The 21,148-nt window shown below is 31.5% G+C and overlaps 1 protein-coding gene, 1 long non-coding RNA gene and 1 pseudogene across 6 annotated transcripts; 2 read left to right on the top strand and 1 right to left on the bottom strand.

Annotated features, from left to right (window-relative positions):
* The first annotated feature begins 1,579 nt into the window (after window positions 1-1,579).
* On the top strand, window positions 1,580-5,458 carry LOC149890027 (uncharacterized). Of its 5 annotated transcripts, XR_016452244.1 has the most exons (4): window positions 3,590-3,966; window positions 4,066-4,157; window positions 4,391-4,506; window positions 5,164-5,458. It is a non-coding gene; the product is annotated as an uncharacterized LOC149890027 (long non-coding RNA). The 5 variants fall into 5 exon arrangements; XR_016452246.1 differs by lacking the exons at window positions 3,590-3,966; window positions 4,066-4,157 and adding an exon at window positions 1,580-2,257; XR_016452247.1 differs by lacking the exons at window positions 3,590-3,966; window positions 4,066-4,157 and adding an exon at window positions 1,580-2,193.
* A 3,372-nt stretch (window positions 5,459-8,830) lies between these two features.
* Window positions 8,831-10,859, top strand: LOC149890028 (uncharacterized; annotated as a pseudogene).
* A 1,217-nt stretch (window positions 10,860-12,076) lies between these two features.
* LOC149890029 (uncharacterized) lies at window positions 12,077-12,535 on the bottom strand. Its single transcript, XM_090085216.1, has one exon. It carries the CDS (start codon window positions 12,533-12,535, stop codon window positions 12,077-12,079), a length of 459 nt encoding a protein of 152 aa, XP_089941342.1.
* Window positions 12,536-21,148: the final 8,613 nt, after the last annotated feature.

The raw sequence follows: 21,148 nt of genomic DNA on the forward strand, positions 1-21,148 counted from the left end.
CTCTCTCTCTCTCTATATATATATATATATATATATATATATATATATAAAACTATATACATTTATATATATATATATATATATATATATATATATATATATATATATATATGTATATATATATATATACATATGTATATATATATATACATACATACATACATACATACATACATACATACATACATACATACATATATATATATATATATATATATATATATATATATATATATATATATATATATATATATATATATATATATATATATATATATATATATGACTTTTAAATTCATTAAAAGTCTGTAGTTGCTATTAAGCAATTATAGACTTCAAGATGATTTTTATTTCTTTTAACAAATTGTAGCAACATTCTTTCTTTAGAAGTAATAATCTTTTATACCATTTTTATACCAAAGGTCGTTAATCAAAGTTGATTAAATCATCAGTTACTTTCCTTCCAATTAAAGTTTTCCAATTAAAGTTCCAAATTAAGTTTGAAAATTTTGATAAAGGGGTTATAATTTGTAAAAGAAAGATCAGAATTAATTTGCATGGAGTTGTGTACCAGGAAAGTTCTACAAAAAAAGTTTTCTTTTACAATGCGGAATGATTATCCTTTTAAGTCTTTGTAACAGGAAAAATTATTTATAGCTTCAAATTTGTTGAATTCTTTAGTCAAACCCAAAAAATTTTTTGTATAATAAGACTAATGTTTATAATATGTATAGTTTATGCCAGGCATTGTGTGATGCAGGTTGCCTTAATGATATTCCAGTATTTATTTTTGTGAATTATTAAAAATATTGTGTATATATATATGTGTGTATATATATATGTGTGTATATATATATGTATGTATGTATGTATGTATGTATGTATGTATGTATGTATGTATGTATGTATGTATGTATGTATGTATGTATGTATGTATGTATGTATGTATGTATGTATGTATGTATGTATGTATGTATGTATGTATGTATGTATGTATGTATGTATGTATGTATGTATGTATGTATGTATGTATGTATGTATGTATGTATGTATGTATGTATGTATGTATGTATGTATGTATGTATGTATGTATGTATGTATGTATGTATGTATGTATGTATGTATGTATGTATGTATGTATGTATGTATGTATGTATGTATGTATGTATGTATGTATGTATGTATGTATACAAAACTGTGAATAAGTTTTAGCCCACTTATTAAAACTCATGTTTCTTAACATATTTTGAACAATAGTTTCTGAATATTTTTTTATATAAAACAAAATCTTATTTCAAACAATGCTAAACACTATTTAACAAACAAAAGCAATATTTATCAAAATTTTAAACAGTTGTATTTAGATATCTAACGTGTTTATTTTTATTATATGCTGATCTAAACCTAATTTGTATCAGTTTGTTTGTTTTTAGTTTGCTCTTGCATTTTTGTTTATTAATTTTTGTGAAGACGTCATATTAGATAATAGTACAGTTTACAAAGATATTACGTAGATATTGTGTGCTTAATATATTTTTTTTTCTAATAGCAAAACTTATTCTAGTTAAAGTTTTTTTTTTTTTGTATTATTGTGTTTGTTTTTAAAGTGCTAAAATGATTAATATTCCACTGGAACAGAAAAAGTTATTGTACTTCATGAAGAAGGTTATTCTCAATGACAATTTGTCCAAAAAACAAAATATTCAAGGACAGATATTAGAGCAATTAAAAGAACTTGTGGATAAAACTTGAAGTGGAAGACCTCCAAAGCTTACAAAACATGACATAAAGTATTTTTAAAATGTATCTCTGTGAAATCTGAAAAAAACCTCCAGTGGACTGGCCCTAGACATTCAAGCTACAACTTATACCAATGTTTCCTCATCTTGCATTTGAGTACATTTGCTAAAACTGGGTTAAGAGGGTGTGTTGCAGTTCAAAAGCCTTTATTCCATCATGAAAATAAAGAAAAAAGACTTAAATATGTATGACAGCATAATAATTGGATGCAAGAAATGTTAAACTGTGTACTATACACAGATGAATCAAAATTTGAATTGTTCGGTAGCAGAAGATGACAATATGTAAGAAGAAGGAAAGGAGAGGCTTATTGCCCTGATTGTCTACATCCAACAATCAAGAAGGGGGGAGGCTCTGTTTTAGTTTGGGGTTGTATTTCATCATCTGGAGTAGGTGAGGTCCTGAGAATCTCTTTACAGATCAGGGATATTATCTGAAAGCATGTTTAACTATGCAGGTATAACATGATTCAAATCAACACATGCTATTTCTAGAATGTAGCCATCCAGGTAATCACATAAGTTAGCCAAGTCTTGTATTTGTATATGTCACAGACAGTTGCACAAAAATCATAACAAAGGCTAGTTAGTTTCATAGTTAATGTCTATGGCCCTACATGATTTCACATAAATTGTCATAGCAGGTGTAAAAACGGATTAAAAAATTTCTTTTTCTACATGAAACAGTGCCAGCAACTCAATAAGCCAGATCAAGATATTGTGTTTCCAGTACTGCTGAACAACAGTTATTTTGCTCATGCTGAACATGTTTTGATAGCTGCTGTGCGTGATGACGATTTGGATGTTTGTAGGCAATCAGTTGAAATTATAATCTCATCAAGACAGAAAGTACTATCTAATGCTGTTCACATTTTTGATAAAAATGAAATTAAGCTGAACTTCTCTGATAAAATGTACTTTGACATGATTGATTGGGACAACTGATTGTTTTCCCAATCAATCATGTTAAAATATGTTCTATCAGAGAGATTGTATTATTTAAAGTCTCTGAAGGCATTGCAGTAATTACCACCAACATAATTTCAATCTAAAGATCAACTGCTGTTATTCACTCTGTAATAAAAGTTTCAAAAAGCTTCACAGTTTTTAACAGCATATAAGAAGAGCGCAACAAACTGATGAACCAAAAATAACAATTAAAACATCATTAATGATGGAAAATTTAGAACCATTGCCAGAAAATTAATTTCAAAACAGATTTTCCAGGTCTCTTTCTACAGATAATATCTCATTTGATAAATTCTATAGCCCTTATATTTTTAAAATTAAAAGAAAAGCATGTAGTTGCAAGCCAAGTTGATGCTGATTTAGCAAGTGACATTAGAGAAGTCTTTTCTATATTCTTTTCATCATACAATAGTTTAACAAAGCAAATTTTTGATACCACCAGTTTAGTCCATGTACTAGATAATTACTATCTCTATGATGTATTCTCTTCTTTTATTCATGAGTATCAATTAACTTTTGTAAGTTTAATTTAAAAATGATGGAGCCACAAGAAAAAACTGTTACAGGATCAAACGGAGTCACTTATACCGTTATGTTTTTATAAAAGATAATCTTGAAAGAGTTTTGTGTATAGAATATATATTTAATGAATTTTGGTATATACATCAAACTGAGGGTTCTTCTGGTATTAACCACAATTGTTTAACTATTGTGGTGGGGAAATTATTGTTATTATTGTTATTATTATTATTGTTATTGTTACTATTATTATTATTATTATTATTATTATTATTATTATTATTATTATTATTATTATTATTATTATTATTATTTTTATCATTATTGTTATTATTGTTATTATTATTATTATTATTGTTATTATTATCATTATTATTATTATTATCATTATTATTATTATTATTATATTATTATTATTATTGTTATTAATATTATTATTATAATCATTTTTATTATTATTATTATTATTATTATTATTATTATTATTATTATTATTATTATTATTATTATTATTATTATTATTGTTATTATTAAATAAAACAAGTTAACGACCTCTGGATGCTATATACATGGAATTAAAAAAAGTTTGGGCATGCCAATTAAGGCTGTAAAAGAAAATCTGAAAGCATCAATGACTCAGTTATTGTCTGTGAAGAGACTCTGCCACACTATAATACATGTATAGTTTTTTATTATTTCATATGAAAATAATTTAAATAAATAAATTATACTAACAAGATAATTTGTTGTTTTATACATATTCATATTTTAAATTTAGAAAGAGAGACAGAAAATTTGGAATTTATATATCGAAAGACTAGGGACACATTCTATTTATTTCCATTCTCCAGTCCAGAAAGAAAAATTAAAGTATATTCCTATTACTCATTTGTCATGTTTCGGGATTGAACATGGGAAGAACATTGGATCTCTCCCTAATGACTAAATATCCTAGTATATATATAATTTTGAAGTTCAAACAGTTTTGCTTTTCTTAGAGACTGAAATAAAACTAATTATTTAAGAAACTATGATAACTATAAACTATTTTTTTATAGAGTAGTTTATAGTTGTACAGTTTTCTATAATTTTGCTGCTTTTAGCTCCAAATGAATTGAACAATATGGGTATCAATGTGTATATCGATAGGAACAGAATGTTTGATGGCTTCCGAACTTTAGTAGAATTAAAAATACATCTGATGAAAAATCATACTAGAGTAAGTGATATGCATAATTACAAAATTCATTTGATATATATATATATATATATATATATATATATATATATATATATATATATATATATATATATATATATATATATATATATATATATATATACATACATTTTTAAAATATATAAATATTTATATGTATAAAAGTTATATATTTATAGTTATGTAAATATAAAGATATATACAGTACTGTGCAAAAGAAAATAGCACTTAAGAGAATTTTAATATATTCAAGATAAAATGTCAAATAAAATTAAATTAAAACAAAAATATAGGTACAAACATATTTTTTACTAAATTGTGTAATATAATACAAGTTTTATTAAAAACATTTAAATTCATAACTATACATAGGGACTTAACTAATATTTAGTGGGACCACCTTCATTTACGAAAATATCTTGGAGCCTTTTATTAATAGTAAAACAGGGTAGAATGAAATAGTTATGACTACGCTTATTCTTTTGCTCTTAACTAATTATTGAATAAACTTTTTGCAAATGTTTTTTGATCTTGTTGGAGAGAATTTATTTCTGAATAACATGATATCAAATTTTAATTTAAAAAAAAAAGTTTTTTTTATAATTTGTTAAGTCTTCGAATGCGTAATGAATTTTTTTTTCTTTTTTTGAAAAATAGATAGAGCTCTGGGTTACGACCGTCCGATTCCGGCTCGTACCAACTTTTTTGTCGAAAGTTCGACACCTACTCGTAACAAACTTGAAAATTCTGACTTCCATTCCGAGTCAAGTCGTAACATTTGATATTCCCGCGTTATGAATCGTAAGCTGTCGTAATTTTGCGTAATCTACTTTGGTTCAAGGTTTCAACTAAAATTTTTGCGTGATGATGAAATTTATGAGTTGATGTTGAATCTTGGATATCCTAATCTAGTTTTAGTAAATTGAATAAATGAATTATATTATGACTTAAACTGCAATAAATCATTTTTAAGCTTTGACTAAAAGCTTTGTCTTGTTTTATTACGAACTATTACGTTAGATTACGGTTCATACCGACTTAATTCCGACTTTATCGTAACATTAGGTTAGATTACGGTTCGACTTCGACATTAGGTCGTAATATTAGGTATGAATACGTTCCGAACCGACAAAGTCGGAATTTTTTAGGCTAACGCAGAGCTCTAAAAATAGACATAAAACTCTCGGAAATTAAACTTGATATCATTGAACTTAATAGGTATACAGGTAAAAATTTTTACGCCGGTCAAGAATCTTTTTTCAAAGTTAAATTTGCTATTCAGGGAAAAAAGTTATGAGTTAAAAACGGAAACGGAAAACTGTGGGGTTGAATGAAATACATGAATTGCTCACTTGTTAAATGCGGCTTTTATTAATTAAACTCAAGTGACCTATCAATCTCTATAAATTTTGTGTATAAATTTTAAATCAATTATAATTAAATCCATTTTAATATGAAATATGCCTCGAAACAACTTGCGCTCAAAGAATAAAGAAAAACAAAAGACCGAAGAGCAAGTTACGCTTGCTGTGGCCAAAGTACAAAGTAGTGAATTTTCATTTAACAAAACTGCTCAATCATTAAACATACCAGTAGCAAATCTTCACAGGTGTGTCCACGGCATAGGTGAAACAATTGGGAGTGGTTCAAATGCAAGATTGTCGCATCAACTAGAATCAATTTTGATCAATACGATCATCAAATTATCCGATTGGGGTTTTGAAAGAACTTATAATGACATCATCACACTAGTTGTCGACTATTTGCAACACCAAGGTCAATCTCATTTGTTTCCTAATGGTACACCAGGGAGAGGTTGGTATAAGCTTTTCATAAACTGGTGGAGTCATAAGTTGAGCCTTTTGTCGTTTATCATGTAACCAACTATAAATCTCCCTACCCTAAATGCCCACCCGTATATTCTTTATGACTATAACTTATCTTCCCCACTTTCAACAATTTTCGTAACTTTCTCAAAACTTTCTCGTAACCTTTCTCTTAGGTTCTTTCTCCTCTTCTCTCCTTTTCTCTTCTTCTTTCTCTCTACTTCTCCTTTCGGGTTTCTCGTTTTTATATTTGTTGCTTTGTTTTTGGGCGTTGGCGTCTTTTCATTTTCGTTAGATAGCGTGTAAAATGTTAATGGTTGATTTTGGGTGTTTTGATTGTTATGAATAGCATCTTGGTTAATTAGATTTAGATAGAGCCGCTCGAAAAAAATCCACCATACATTTGGAAATTGCATCAATGCTGTTGGTAATTGGCTTGATCCAAAAAAATCAAAAAAACATCTGTACAGAGATTGGTGCTGAAGTGGTCCAGACAAATGTTTCGCATTCAACACGTTGACACAAAAAAACGAAAAAATGTAGACGTACCAAGGTTCGAAGGGGAGTGTCTCAAAAAACCTGAAATACTCGAGAGATTGAAAGATGCTGAGAGCAAAAAAGCAGCAAAGCAAGCTAAAAACAACGCAACCTTAACTTTAATGATTAGCTGCAAATAAACCAAGCAACAACAGCGACTCCAACAACATTAACAGCTACAAACCAAGTCAGTGTAAAAAGTGCCGTAAAGTTTTAGGTGAAGCTTCAACAAGTGAAAATATGGAATGGTTCCAGTGTGAAAATTCAAAATGCAAAGTTTGGCTTTGTCAAACATGCATACAAAAGCGATATGTAAAAGGCGCTGAGTTTTACTGCACCAAAAAGTGCCGCACAAGTGACAACTCAGCTCAACCTCTAGTACCTCTCTACGACTTAACATCATCACAAGAATAAAGCTTTTTTTATTTGATTGTTTTTTTAATTATTATTATTGGTTGTTTTTTAAATTGTTATAATTGGTTGGTTTTTGTTTTTTTTTTTGTTAAGTGTTGTTTTAATTACACATAGATTTGTGTATTTCATTCTCCCCGAATGTGAGGGTAGAATGAAATAACTTTTTTTTCAATTAAATAAAATTTCTTAAAAAATAAATAACTTTTTTTACTTGATTTGTATATATTTAAATACAGCTAAAATTTCTCTTCAACTTTTAGAAAAAAAAAAAAAAAATAAAAACCTTTTTCCCTTAAAAAAAATTAATTAAAATTCTTAACCATTTCATTTGACCCCATTTTACTCTATACTTTTATGGAGATTTTCAATAAATGTGATGGGGTTATTATATCATTCTTCTTTTAGAACATTCCAAAGCTCATTTACATTCTTTGGCAACCTTTCCATCTTCTTTCTGTCTAGTCCCACACATGTTCGATTATGTTCAAATCAGGGCTCTGAGAAGGCCAAGACATGGTTTGAAGCACTCCCTCCTCTTCCAGATTTGAAAAATAATTTTTAACTAGTATGCAAGGATAAAATAGTCCCCAATCAGTTGTTGTCCAGAAGGCAAAGTATGATTATGTAAAATATTTTTATATTTTTCACCTGTAAGCATTTCTGGTCTTCTAACAGTATTTCCTGCCCCTTTTATTGAAATACACCCCCAAACTTGAATATCCCCTCACGATGTTTGATAGTTGATGCAAGACATGTCCCCTTCAATGCCTCTCCCTTTCTTCGCCTAACATACTGACGTCTGTTCGTTCCAAATATTTGAAATTTAGATTCGTCTGTAACAGTGATATTTTCATTAACGTGAAGTAAAATTAGAAGTAAAAATAATTGATTTCGATAATGTGAAGAAAAATTTAAAATTAGGATATATCTGAAGAACGAAAACTGAAATAGAATTGAATATAAACATCAAAAAACGAAAATAGGAATAGAATTAGGAATTATTACCGAACGAAAATTATTGAATGTTAAAAGAAATTTCGATACACTAATTACTTTTTTTTGACAATTAATTAAAAAATTTGGCATACTTGATTTAAAATTGGCGCACATGTTTGACCATAACGATGATATTTGGAATGATTATAGAATGTATCAATGGACCACAAAACGTACTTGTCATTATGTTAAGTATAAATTCAATGCGTTCAATCTTTTGTTGTAAAATAAAATAAACATCTAAAGATTCTTAAGAGTTGCAAATTAATAACAGAATAATGAGTTTATCAAGGTTGTTGGCTGGTAGGAAGCGTGACAGTCCTGTATGGAAATTCTTCGTTTACGATGAAAAAAATGACAAATCCACGTGTCTAGTACAGGACATAAATAATGAGAGCGTATGTGGCGCATCTCTTGCCGGAAAAAATTTCAGTAACATGGTGGCGCACATTCAGAGAATACATAAAGACACACACAAATGTTACACGGATGAAAAGAAAAAACGAAATGCAGAAAAAATATTTTTGAAACGTAATATTGATGACAGCAATTCTATATCTTCCCGAAATAGTGGAAAGACAAAAACTCAGACAATAAGAGAGTGCTTTGAACACTGAATCACCGCGTGGCCAACGGAATCAAGTGAATATCAAGTGCGTCAGGATGGCGTGATTGAAATGATTGTTAATACCAGCTATCCAATGGTATTGCTAGATCAGCCGTCGTTTTGAAAGATGATAAAAACGCTTGACCCAAAATTTAAATTGCCAGGTTATAATTAACACAACTAAATTTTTAAATTATTGTTTTAAATTCATTCAATGCTAAACAATTTTTAAATGTTTGCCTGTAATTATAGTATCATTAATGTAACGCTATAGTAACTAAAAACACAAACTGATGTGCATTAAACTTTAACTGATTTAAATTTTATATTGCAGGGTCTGCAACACTGAACAAGCGGATAAACGAGCGTTTTCTTCTACAATCTGCACAACTGAAAGACTTGATGAATCGTACACGCAAAGTAACAATTTGTCTTGATGGTTGGACGAAGAAGCGTCTCACAGCATCGTTCCTTGGAATATCTGCTTGTTTCTATGACACCACCATTGATAAAGCACGACATGTTTTCCTAAATTTGATGGAACTCCAACATCCCCACACGGGTGAGATGCTTGCCGAATGTTTAAAGAAATGTCTTGACCAGTGGAGTATTAGAGAAAATCAAGTTATGTTGATTGTTTCAGACAACGGGTCGAATATGGTTAAAGCCATCAGGCTCTTACAGGAAGTGCATGCAACTAAAAAATCTGACAAATCTGAATCTTATGAGTTTGAATCTGACGAGTCTGAACATGAAACTGATGAGGAAGAAATCCAGTCTCAGTCAGAACAAACTGATTTATTTCTGCCAGATCATATTCCATATCGTCGAATGCCCTGTATGGCTCACACACTCCAGCTTCTCATAAAACCAGTTTATGAACATTATAGTGCAACCATCTTAAAAACGAGACAAGTTGTATCAAGAATTAGGAAATCAAGTGTGGCAATTGAGAAACTTATTGACAAGTGTGGGAAGTCTGTGATAACTGACTGCACCTCAAGATGGAACAGTACATATCAGATGATTGACCGGCTGTTTAAAATAAAGACATCGATGAATGAAGTTCTTACAGAAATTGGTACATATTATTTTATTATTTATGTTATTAGTGTGTATAAATTATTTTCGGAATTTTATTAAGTCTGCAAAATTGTGTCTTACCTTATTTAAACTAAAAAAACGAAAATGGTAATAAATTGTAAAAAGTTCATTAGTCATTATCATTAAAAAACAAGACAGGGTATATAGGCTTTAAATTAGGTTTACTAATAACACGGAAATACTTTACCCTGCCTTTTAAATCACATAACAACATTATGGAAAAAAGAGACGTATATCAATGATAATTATTAGTTATTACAATTGTTATTAGTAAACTTTAATTTTAGACGGTTTACTTAAATTTAGGAATCGACACATTCAAAGCAAGTGAATGGGTTCGTCTTCAAAACATTTCTTCACATTTGGAACCCTTTGCAGTACAAACAGATATACTTCAGACCGATGCCCAGTCTCTTTCACAGGTTCTACCATCTATACTCAATTTGGAATGCCATTTACAAGAATATCCTACCAACAAGTCTTTGACAGCGAATCTTCTTGGAGATCTGCGTCAACGGTTTCAATCAATTCTGCAGCCGGACTCAGATACGTTTAATCCTCTTCCGTCTGCTGCATGTTTGTTAGATCCAACCGTTGCTGTCTTTATCCTCACACCGGAAATGGGCACCTTGCTCCATGCAGCAAAGATGTATATAATAAAAGTTTGTGGAGTAGAACAAGAATTACAAGCTGCTGCTGAGTCAAATAGATCTGAATGTGAATTTGCTGCCATAAAGCGCTTTAAGTTCTTGTCAAATAAAATCTTTACAAAAGAAAGAAAAATTTATAACCAAGACAACCTCACTGTTGCAAGTCAGCTGTCAAGATATTTGGCAGACATAAGCGGTGATGAAGCGCTGCCAAGTAACGGCCTGCTCTTTTGGAAACAAAACAAAAGCAAGTATAGCAAGATTGCAATTTTGGCTGAAGATTTACTGTCCGCCCCAGCATCACAGGCGTTTGTTGAAAGGATATTTTAACTTTAAGGAATTTTAACTGTTGGTCGCCGCAATCGAATGAAAAAATCACTAAGGTGGTTACTATGGTAACTAAGTTAAAAAATTGTTTAAATATTTTTCTTGAAATTTTTGTATTACAATATTTTTTGAAATAATGATAGGGGAGACCGGGACTAGTTGTCAGCAGGAGTAAGTTGATGAATTGCGTTTTTCTGCAGAGTTTTTTTTATTAAAAAGTATCAGAAATCTCAGGGAACTTTCCTAATTGACCATTTCATCTTTGGTCCTATGAATAAAACTGCTATAAACATTCCAGTCACAATTGATTTACTTTTATCAGTCAGGCTGTTTTAGTAGTTGTCGTTTTTCAGGATCTTTAGGCAGTTTATTGAAAAGCTTTTGGGGTTTATTAGCAAAATTTTCACAGGGGAAGCTGGAAAACAAAAAATATCGTTACAAAATTAATTTTTTTTAAAATTTTTATTTCTAACAATATTGAAAAAATTTGTTTTTACAAAAAAATATTTTTGAATATTTTTACAAAAAAATTTTTTTAGGGGATTTTGTTACCAGGAACAAAGGTGGGGTGTTGTTTTGTTACCAGGAATAAAGGTGGGGTGTTGTTTTGTTACCAGGAACAAAGGTGGGGTGCTGTTTTGGCTTCATACTCAAACTACTAACTGCTTCTAGCTCATAGAAATAATAATTTTTATACATTTTTACTCACTAATACATTAATAATCTTTTTTATAGTTTGTGCCAACTTACCTTGGGGTGGGGCAAGTTTTTCTTTTTTTAAAGCCCAGGAAGGAGCCATAAGATTTTTTTTTATTAAATGAATGTAACTAGTACAAGTTACCCAAATTCATAGACTTCAAGACTACACTTTAATTTTTTCAAAAAAATATGTCGTTAGGACTACTAATTGCTGTAAAATTTGATAGAAGTAAAATATGAACTGATTTAGTAACTGAAATAAGAACAAAAATGATTAAAATATAAGAACTGAACTTAAATTAATTTCATCAGAACTGATTTAAAAGAAGTAAAATTAAAATTAGAAATTAAATCAATGCTACAAGAATTAAGTAAAAATGGAAATTGAAATTATATTTAGAACTTAAATATCACTGGTCTGTAAACAATACCTTGCTCCATTGATTTTTCTGCCACTCTTTGTGCTCTCTGGCGAAACTTAATCTTTTTTCTTTATTACCTTGGCGTAGTGAAGATTTTTTAATAACTACACGGCCTTTTAATCCAGATTTTAATAAAGATCGTCGCACAGTAGATGTATGTACTAAAGTTTCACTAGATCTTTTAAGATCTTGAACGAGTTCTGCGCTTACTTTCTTGCAATCTTGTAGCGCTGTTATTTTTAAAAGCTGTTCATCACGTAGACTTAACTTCTTGGGACGGTCAGACTTCTTTTTATCCACTACATCACCAGTTTCATTATATTTTTTAACTATTTTTTGAACTGAGGCTTGCCAACAATTCACACGTTTGGCTATTTTAACAAGACTATAGCCCACTTCGTGTAAAGCAATTATGCGATTTCTGTCATTTATTGATACTTTTGGCATTTTATTAGTATATTAGTACTGAAAAGTAATTTTATTATAAAACAAAACTTTTGAAATAAAAAAAAATTTTTTTAGACGAAAAAATCTCAAATTAACACGAGAACTCAACAAAAACTAAAAGTTTTTCTCCACATTCTTATTAATCAAAAAATATTTAACCATAATAAATTTAAACAAAATAAATAAGTAGTACAGTGGTTAATGTAATCAATTTCAAGTGTTGATCCTTGTCCGCAATAAATAAACAAACATTATAAGTGGGTGAAAAAAGACACGAGTTGAAACAATCTAATAAATATTAACAAAAAAGTTATATCATTAAAGAAATTGTTAACTAAAATAAATAAATGTAGCTTTATTTCAAACAATATCTTAGTTTGATTTAATAAAAACTCAATATTATTTATTTATATTTATTTAAATGCACATTTTTTAAAAAATTTCTAAGGTGCTACTATCTTTTACAGTGTGTATATATATATATATATATATATATATATATATATATATATATATATATATATATATATATATATATATATACATATATATATATATATATATATACATATATATATATATATATATATATACATATATATATATATATATATATATATATATATATATATATATATATATATATATATATATATATATATATATATATATATATATATATATATATATATATATATATTGGGTTGAGGAATAATTCATGAGCGTTTTTTTCAAATTTATTTTAAACAAAAAAACTACAACGATTTAATCAATAATATACTCTCCGTTGTTGTTTACGACTTCCTCCCATCGTTCAATAAGTTTTTCGATGTCTCGGCGATAGAAATCTCCCGGTCTTGACTCAAAGAATTCGTCCAACCAAGCCCTCAATTCCACGTCATTATTGAACGATACACCGCGCAAAGCGTTCGAAAGCTATCGAAACAGATAAAAATCTGACGGCGCCAAGTCTGGAGAGTATGAAGGATGAGGCAGCACTTCCCATTCGAGTTCTTGAATCGCGGCTTTGGTCATATTGGCGATGTGAGGACGGGCGTTATCGTGTTGCAGAAGAACGCCATTTCGCCTATTTGGTCTTTTTTGCTGAATTGCTTCGTTGAGTCGGTGCAGTTGTTGAACGTAGAGCTCCGCATTGACTGTTTGGTTGCGCTCAAGCAGTTCGTAATGAATTATGCCTTCCCAATCCCACCATACACACAACATGATCTTTCGAGGATGAAGGTCTTTTTTTGCTCGCGGAGTCGCTTGTTTTTTGGGGCTGAGCCATTCTTTTCGCTGCTTCATATTGACGTAAAGGCACCATTTTTCATCGCCAGTGACAATGCGGTAAAGAAAACGCTGTTTGTGACCATGTGTTGAGCGATGACGAGCGAGCAAACCGGCGGCGATTGTGGAACGTTGATTTTTGTTGTTTTCGCTCAAAGTGTGTGGCACCCAAGCGCCGAGTTTCTGAACCTTGCCCATTGAGTGAAGGTGGTTCACCACAGTTTTTTGATCACAATCCATCTGCTCCGCCAATTCTCTGGTCGTTTGACGTGGATTTTCGTGAAGAAGTTGATTCAATCGCTCTTCGTCGAACTCAATTGGTCGACCGGTGTGTGATCCGTCCTTGAGGTCAAAATTCCCATTTTTGAAGCGCGAAAACAAACGGCGGGCGGTACTTTCAGGCATTGCTCCTTCTCCATACACAGCACAAATCTCACGAGCAGCTTCGGCGGCCTTAACACCTCGATTAAATGCAAAAAGCAAATGGTGTCGAAAATGCTCAGTTTTGTCCACTTGACATTCCATTTTAATGATCTGAAAATACACAAAAATAAAAAAAACTAACAAATCAAAACACACTATCTTGTAGAGCAAAACATTCTTTTTCAAACAACATAAAACATTTTGCCAATGCATTTTATTTCTGCGTGCATTTTTAAATTTGAAAAAAACGCTCATGAATTATTCCTCAACCCAATATATATATATATATATATATATATATATATATATATATATATATATATTAAGGTGTCCCGTTTTCAGGGTCACATATTATTTTGACTGCTCCTAGCATTTTTCTGCTGCGTATATGTGAGAAAATGAGATCTGTAAAGTTTTAGAGCTCTTTATTTTTGTGACTACACAAGCCACATTAACTTTTAAAAATCATGATTTTTGGGTGAAAAATGCCTATATTTATAGTGCTTGTGTAGTCACAGTTTGAAAGATACAAACTAATCTTATGTTGAACCATGTTCTTAAAACCCTCATTAGTTAGAAAAAAACTAGGAGCAGTTTGAATAAAACAGTTAGTTAGGTTTGAAGTGAGTTCAAAGATACGCAGTTGACACAATTTACCCATTTTTATGGGGTTTGACGCGGTTGACAAAAACAAACAAAATACTGATCTAATCATTATGAAATGGGTCTAAATCGATCTCCGAACCCTTTTCACACCTAATTAGACCAACAAAAATCCAAAATCGGTTAAAAAGTACCAATTATATGTTTAATTTTATCTATATATTATACATGACATATTTTAACCACTAATTCTACAAACATATTAATATTTTCTTTTCTTTCCACCACCCCTTGGGGTCTTCCAGCCTTTGTTTTCTGGTCCACTGCTAGGAGAAAATCTTGCCTCAGCTCTTCATCATGGCTTCCATCAACAAAGCCCTGTATAAGCTTAACATTCCTCTCTGCAACATCATTAGTTACAGTAATGTTAGAGATTAAATCCTTGGACTTTGTGTAGCCAGACAATCTGTTCCACATACTAGGTGGAATCATCATCCATTCAAGCTACTGGCTATCCATTTTTAAGATGTTAAATATCAAAATGGATTCTGAATCAACAAACTCAGAAAACCTGGGGCTCTCTTCTTCTTTGTCAATGAAACCTGATAAATTAACCTTCTTATACATAAATGACAGAGGATCTTTTTCCTTTGAATCATTTATCATCAAGATTCTTTCGGCCATTTCAGTCTTTCCCTCATCTGACACTCCAGAATCCAGTAAACTAAATGGGATCAAAGTTGGATGAAGATACCATGTATGGTTTGAAATGCTATTGAGAAACTCGGCTGCAACATTAGGTCTGCTCTTCATGTATGACTTCATCTCCTAGATTGCTTCTATGTCATGTCTTGAAGAAATTGCAGTCTGAGACAAGGTTAAAAACCACTTTGCATAATGCAATGCTACAAACTAAGAGATGGCCTCAACTTCTCTTTTTGTAGAAGTGTGGAAACAATATCTGTCATTTGGCTCAGAATTTGCAGCTTCATGAAATATATAGCCTGTGCCATAAACCTTAATGATGAATTGCTCCAGGTTGTCGCACTTACAGTTGATCAATCTCTGGGGATAAATAGAATTGAACAATTTCCGCTAGCTCCTAATAATCACCTCTGGGTATTTTGTCTTCATCCAACAACTATGCGATGATTACTAGGGATACTCTAGCAACATTGTCAAGTTGTTGATATACTCCATATTTGAATTTGCAAAGTTTATTTTTTTCAATCTGAATAAGAGAAAACTCATCCAAAAGTTTCTTGAAGAGTTGATTGTCCGGACCTGAGGTTGTCCTGAAGAGCTTTGCAACATTCTTAATATGACACTCATAGACATGATGTCTGCAAGCAAGATGCATAACAGGTCTTCCAAGATAGATGTTTAAGCTGGAATTTACTCCTTTTTCTTTACCTGTATTTGACGCAGTGGTGTCAAATACTAGACCTTTAATGTCTTCTTTGAGTGAGTTTTCTTCTAAAATCTCAATAATCTTCTCAGTATGACAAGCTCTAGTAGAATCAGTGATAGGAGGTACTCCAAGCAAAAAATGTTTTCCATCACAAGTTACACTCAATGCTAAGCGCTCTCTTTTGTGTTTCTTTCCATAGTATACTCTTTGACTGCCATCATCATGAAGAATCATGTTTGATCCAGCCTTTGCTTTTAAAGCTTCCCTGGCTTCCTCCACTGTTTCCTGTGTGACCTTTCTACAAATTCTGTGTATATTGGATTTTGACATACCTTTACAGGAAAGTCCACTTGTATCAGCAACCTGTTTTAAAATATTGGATTGAGCTCTGATGCTTACATGTTTAACCTTCGAATCAAGGACAGTATATCATACTGTGCCAGCAGATGTAGATGGTTGTGGATCTATCTCATCTTTACTCAAGTCTGTAGAATTAGAGGTGTCTGTTTCCTCTGAAGATACTTCTGTTTCACTTGAAGATGAAATCTGCAGCTCAGACTGATAACTCTGGTCATGATCTGCTCCAGACATTCTTACTCTTGCCCGTTGAGATTTTTGAGCTGAATAAATGTACCTTTCATCTTTCTTTCTAATGTACAATTTCCTGCAACTTCTTTAATCGTTTATGAAAATGATAACTTCTACCTTGTCTAACTGAGATCTTTTCTTATCTTTCTCTAATATTTGTATCACATCACTGGGCATAACATCAAAAAGAACAGAAGAAATATTGTTTTTGAAAATTATTGTCTTTTCTTTAGTGTTTTGCCTTTTTTGAAGAGAAATCAGTAATTCCATCATTTTCTTCTGTACTTTGTCAACTCTAGATGTTGGAATTCCAGCTTTTTTATAAATAGCAGTGACCTTTTTAACTAAACACTGAAAATTTTCCTCACAAATGAGCTTAAAATCATTAGAGAATCAACAGCAGAGAAGGGTGTTATCTTTGATCTTAGGATTTTAGATCAGTATTTTGTTTTGTTTTGTCAACCGCGTCAAACCGCATAAAAATGGGTAAATTGTGTCAACTGCGTATCTTTGAACTCACTTCAAACCTAACTAATTGTTTTATTCAAACTGCTCCTAATTTTTTTCTAACTAATTAGGGTTAATAGTACATGGCTCAACATAAGATTAGCCTGTATCTTTCAAACTGTGACTACACAAGCACTGTAAATATAGGCGTTTTTCACCCAAAAATCATGATTTTTGAAAGTTAATGTGGCTTGTGTAGTCACAAAAATAAAGAGCTCTAAAACTTTACAGATCTCATTTTCTCACATATACGCAGCAGAAAAATGCTAGGAGCAGTCAAAATAAAATGTGACCCTGAAAACGGGACACCCTAATATATATATATATATATATATATATATATATATATATATATATATATATATATATAGTTATCAATTTCAAGTCACAGACAAAAACTTTCAGTCAATACTAAAGACAAGTTGTCAAAAACTATTTAACATGTGTTATGTAATTATTAGATTGTTTATGTGATTGTTAAATTATAAAAAGTTATCTAATTTCATAAATTTATGTCAAATCATAAGTTTAAGCTAAGTTATAATTGACAAAAAAAATAATAATTTTAAAACATGGTTTTAAAATAAAAATTTTAAAAAATTGTATTTTTTATTTATAAATATGCTAGAAAAAAAGCTTTCTTAACCCACCGATGTGCATAACTATGCATAACATAATAAGAAAGCTATCCCTAATTGTATATTTCTTCTGCTGTCGATAGCTATTTACTAAGTCAAATATTACGTAAAAACCGGGTTTTTTTGAGAAACCAGGTCAAAGTTTTAAGATAAAAAACTTACAAAACAACACCTAATGCTGTCCTAATAGTCTCTATTTTGCTGAATTATTTTTTTAATTGATCACACAAATGTCCCTATTCACTTAAACAAAAAAAAAAATACTGAAAAAATAATTAAGGGCGTTTAACTACTTATAATATGACTTTTAGGGGCAAATGTTTAACTTTTGAGCCCGTTGAGCGGAGTCTACAATTAGAGCAAATAAATTAAATTTTGTTTTTTATTGATCATAGAGTACACCCACAGCACATGGAAAACAGTGCCTTTTGATTTTCAAAAATAAGGGGCGTTTTACCCACCCTTTATATATATATATATATATATATATATATATATATATATATATATATATATATATATATATATATAAATATATATAAATATATATATATATATATATATATATATATATACATATATATATATATATATATATATATATATTAGGGTGATGACTTTTTGAATTTTTTTCTCAAACATTATTTCCTGTAGCACGAATGAATGAACTTTTGCCTACTAATGACTAAAATGACGTTTATTCCATTAAAATATTGAAAAAGATCACGCACAAACCACTTTGAAATATTGTTTATGAAGGCATTTTAGCATTTTATGTCATTTTATTTACAATATATATATATATATATATATATATATCTCCTGTATATAACTTAAGTCATTAAACCGACTTGTGCAATAATTTATGTAGCAGAGAAATGTATAGAGTTTTCCAGAACATCGTAAATCTCTGTGCGCCGCCAGCCAGGAAAGTGACGTCACGGTAACGTAATTGTTCGGGAAGCTTCTGTAGAGTTCTAAAACTTTCTTCAGCTGTTTTGCAGTCTGCTATAAACTGGTATATAAACGAAGTGTTCAAAGCGGGTAGTTGAGTTTTAATTATCTTAATTTGGTGTCAACATTATTATTGCCTTATTTTAATTACTGCGCATTCTCTATAGTTTAAGTATAAAGAGATCCTTGTATTATTTGGTAAGTTACATTTAACTCTTTCGCAAATTATAATTGAGCATATAATATTTTATTAGTGTCTGCCTTTTTCATTTTCTATAATCGTTATTTGCTTCTTTTGAAATAAAATATATTAACAATATCAGTTCAATAGAAAACTTAATAACAGTTTCTTTAATTTGTTACGTAAATAATATTGACGCTAAGGCCTTTCCTATTTCAGTTGCTGAGTAGAAGATAACATGTCGTTCAAGAAGAGCTCTTCTAATACGGAGAAGAACAAGGAAACCTGGACAAAGAACTTAGTCCAGTTTCAAGCCCCACCATGAAGAGGCAACGTGGCAATTTATGAAGCACCCTTGAGCGAACGGAGTCGCATGCGCCTAAAAAACCACGTCATTAGCGCTTCAAATTTCTTGAATCCACTGCCAAAGAACGGAGAGAGAGGATCGGTTTAATTGCTGTAGAGCTTAAAGACCTATGGAGCAAAACGTTGAACTTCCCGCATGTATCTGATCAAGTCATTTGTGCAAAACTAGCAAAACTTCTGAAAGACTACGAGCGCTGTAGAAAAAAACAAAACTTTGATTCATTGAATGAACTGTTTGATATGACCAAGATGAAAGGCGAATGGTTTTGCAAAGAGGATGAAAACCTCTACAAACTCCAAATTGAGAGCAAAGATCACGTTGGTTACTCGACTGGCAAACCTGCTAGTCTCAATACCATCCACCCATCCAAGCGAAAGAGGGCAATGGAAGCGACTGTGTCCACACTTACCAGCTTAGCGCTACCTGATTGTTCCGAAAGTAGCACGGACTCATCCGAGAATAGTGCAAACAGTCCTTGGGAGGATGACAATGCAGCATCAACGAGCAAAAGGAAGCATAACCCAACAGGCATTGCAAGACGTCTTGTTACATGCTCAAAGCTGTCGTCCCACGGAGCAGCAGTGGTGTGCCGCCAGCTTTCTGGTGAGGTCATTGAAATCCCAACCCCATGTCAATCAGCAATCCACAAGGCTATCTACACGAGAGCTGCTCAGGTGAAGAAACAATTGGTGAGCACGCTTCATCTGGAGCAGTGGAACATACACTTTGACGGCAAACACATTGAGGGCTTTGAATATCAGGCCGTGGTCCTCAAGAATGAATCTAAAGAAATTAAGTTGACTGCGCTTAAATTGAAAGATGGGAAAGCTCAAACAATCGCAGGACTCCAGGATGTGTAAAAGGAGTTCAAACTGTGGGGATCAGTTGTGATGATTGTTGCCGACACAACAAATGTGAATACCGGCAAGAAGACAGGCGTTGTTGTTCGGCTGCAGCAAATGTTTGAAGAGAAAGGTCACCCCAAACCTAAGTTCATCAGTTGCCAGCACCATGTGCTAGACCGCGTTCTTCGCGTTGTCATGGACGATGAGCTCCATGGGTCGACTAAATCACCAAACATCGAGTATTTCTTTGTGCAGGGTTTGATGAGCAATTACGATAAATTGAAAGTAGCTTTCAGCAACGGTAAAACTGAGATTAAGGAAACAGGCGGCTGGAGAGATGACATGAAGTTTCTCTACCACCTCACTCGTGTCTTCCGTCACTTAACTGAGAGAAATGAGACCCCCTTTGTGAATTTCAAACAGATCCCAAGCATCGGCAATGCACGCTGGAACTCTCGTGCCATTCTAGCCCTTCTTGCGTTTGTTCTAATGCCAGAAACCCGGATCAGGTTGCGTAAAATCTGTTCATTCATTTCTTACTCATGGGCTGACCATTGGTTCAGCAATCAATTGTTCCGCATTGAAGATTTTGAAGAACTATCTGAAGCTTTGAATGACTACCCAAAAGCTCTCAATTGCTTGAAAACCCACTGGAAAGCATATGACTCTCCAATCAATATTGCCCGAAGCAACTAGTGCTGCGAGCGTGCCATCAAAGTTATGCAAGAATTGCACGACTCCTGCCGCAATAAGGACAACCTCCCACTGAGATTCATCCTCTCTAATGACATTATCGTGAATATTTGACT

Source organism: Hydra viridissima, unplaced genomic scaffold (assembly GCF_058129835.1).
Source record: "Hydra viridissima isolate aposymbiotic clone 2 unplaced genomic scaffold, HvirCarnegie_v1 scaffold_4, whole genome shotgun sequence".
Lineage (NCBI taxonomy): Eukaryota > Metazoa > Cnidaria > Hydrozoa > Anthoathecata > Hydridae > Hydra > Hydra viridissima.

Excerpts from the sequence above, each read along its gene's own strand:
- LOC149890029 (XM_090085216.1), bottom strand. The coding sequence starts at position 12,535 with ATGCCAAAAGTATCAATAAATGACAGAAATCGCATAATTGCTTTACAC.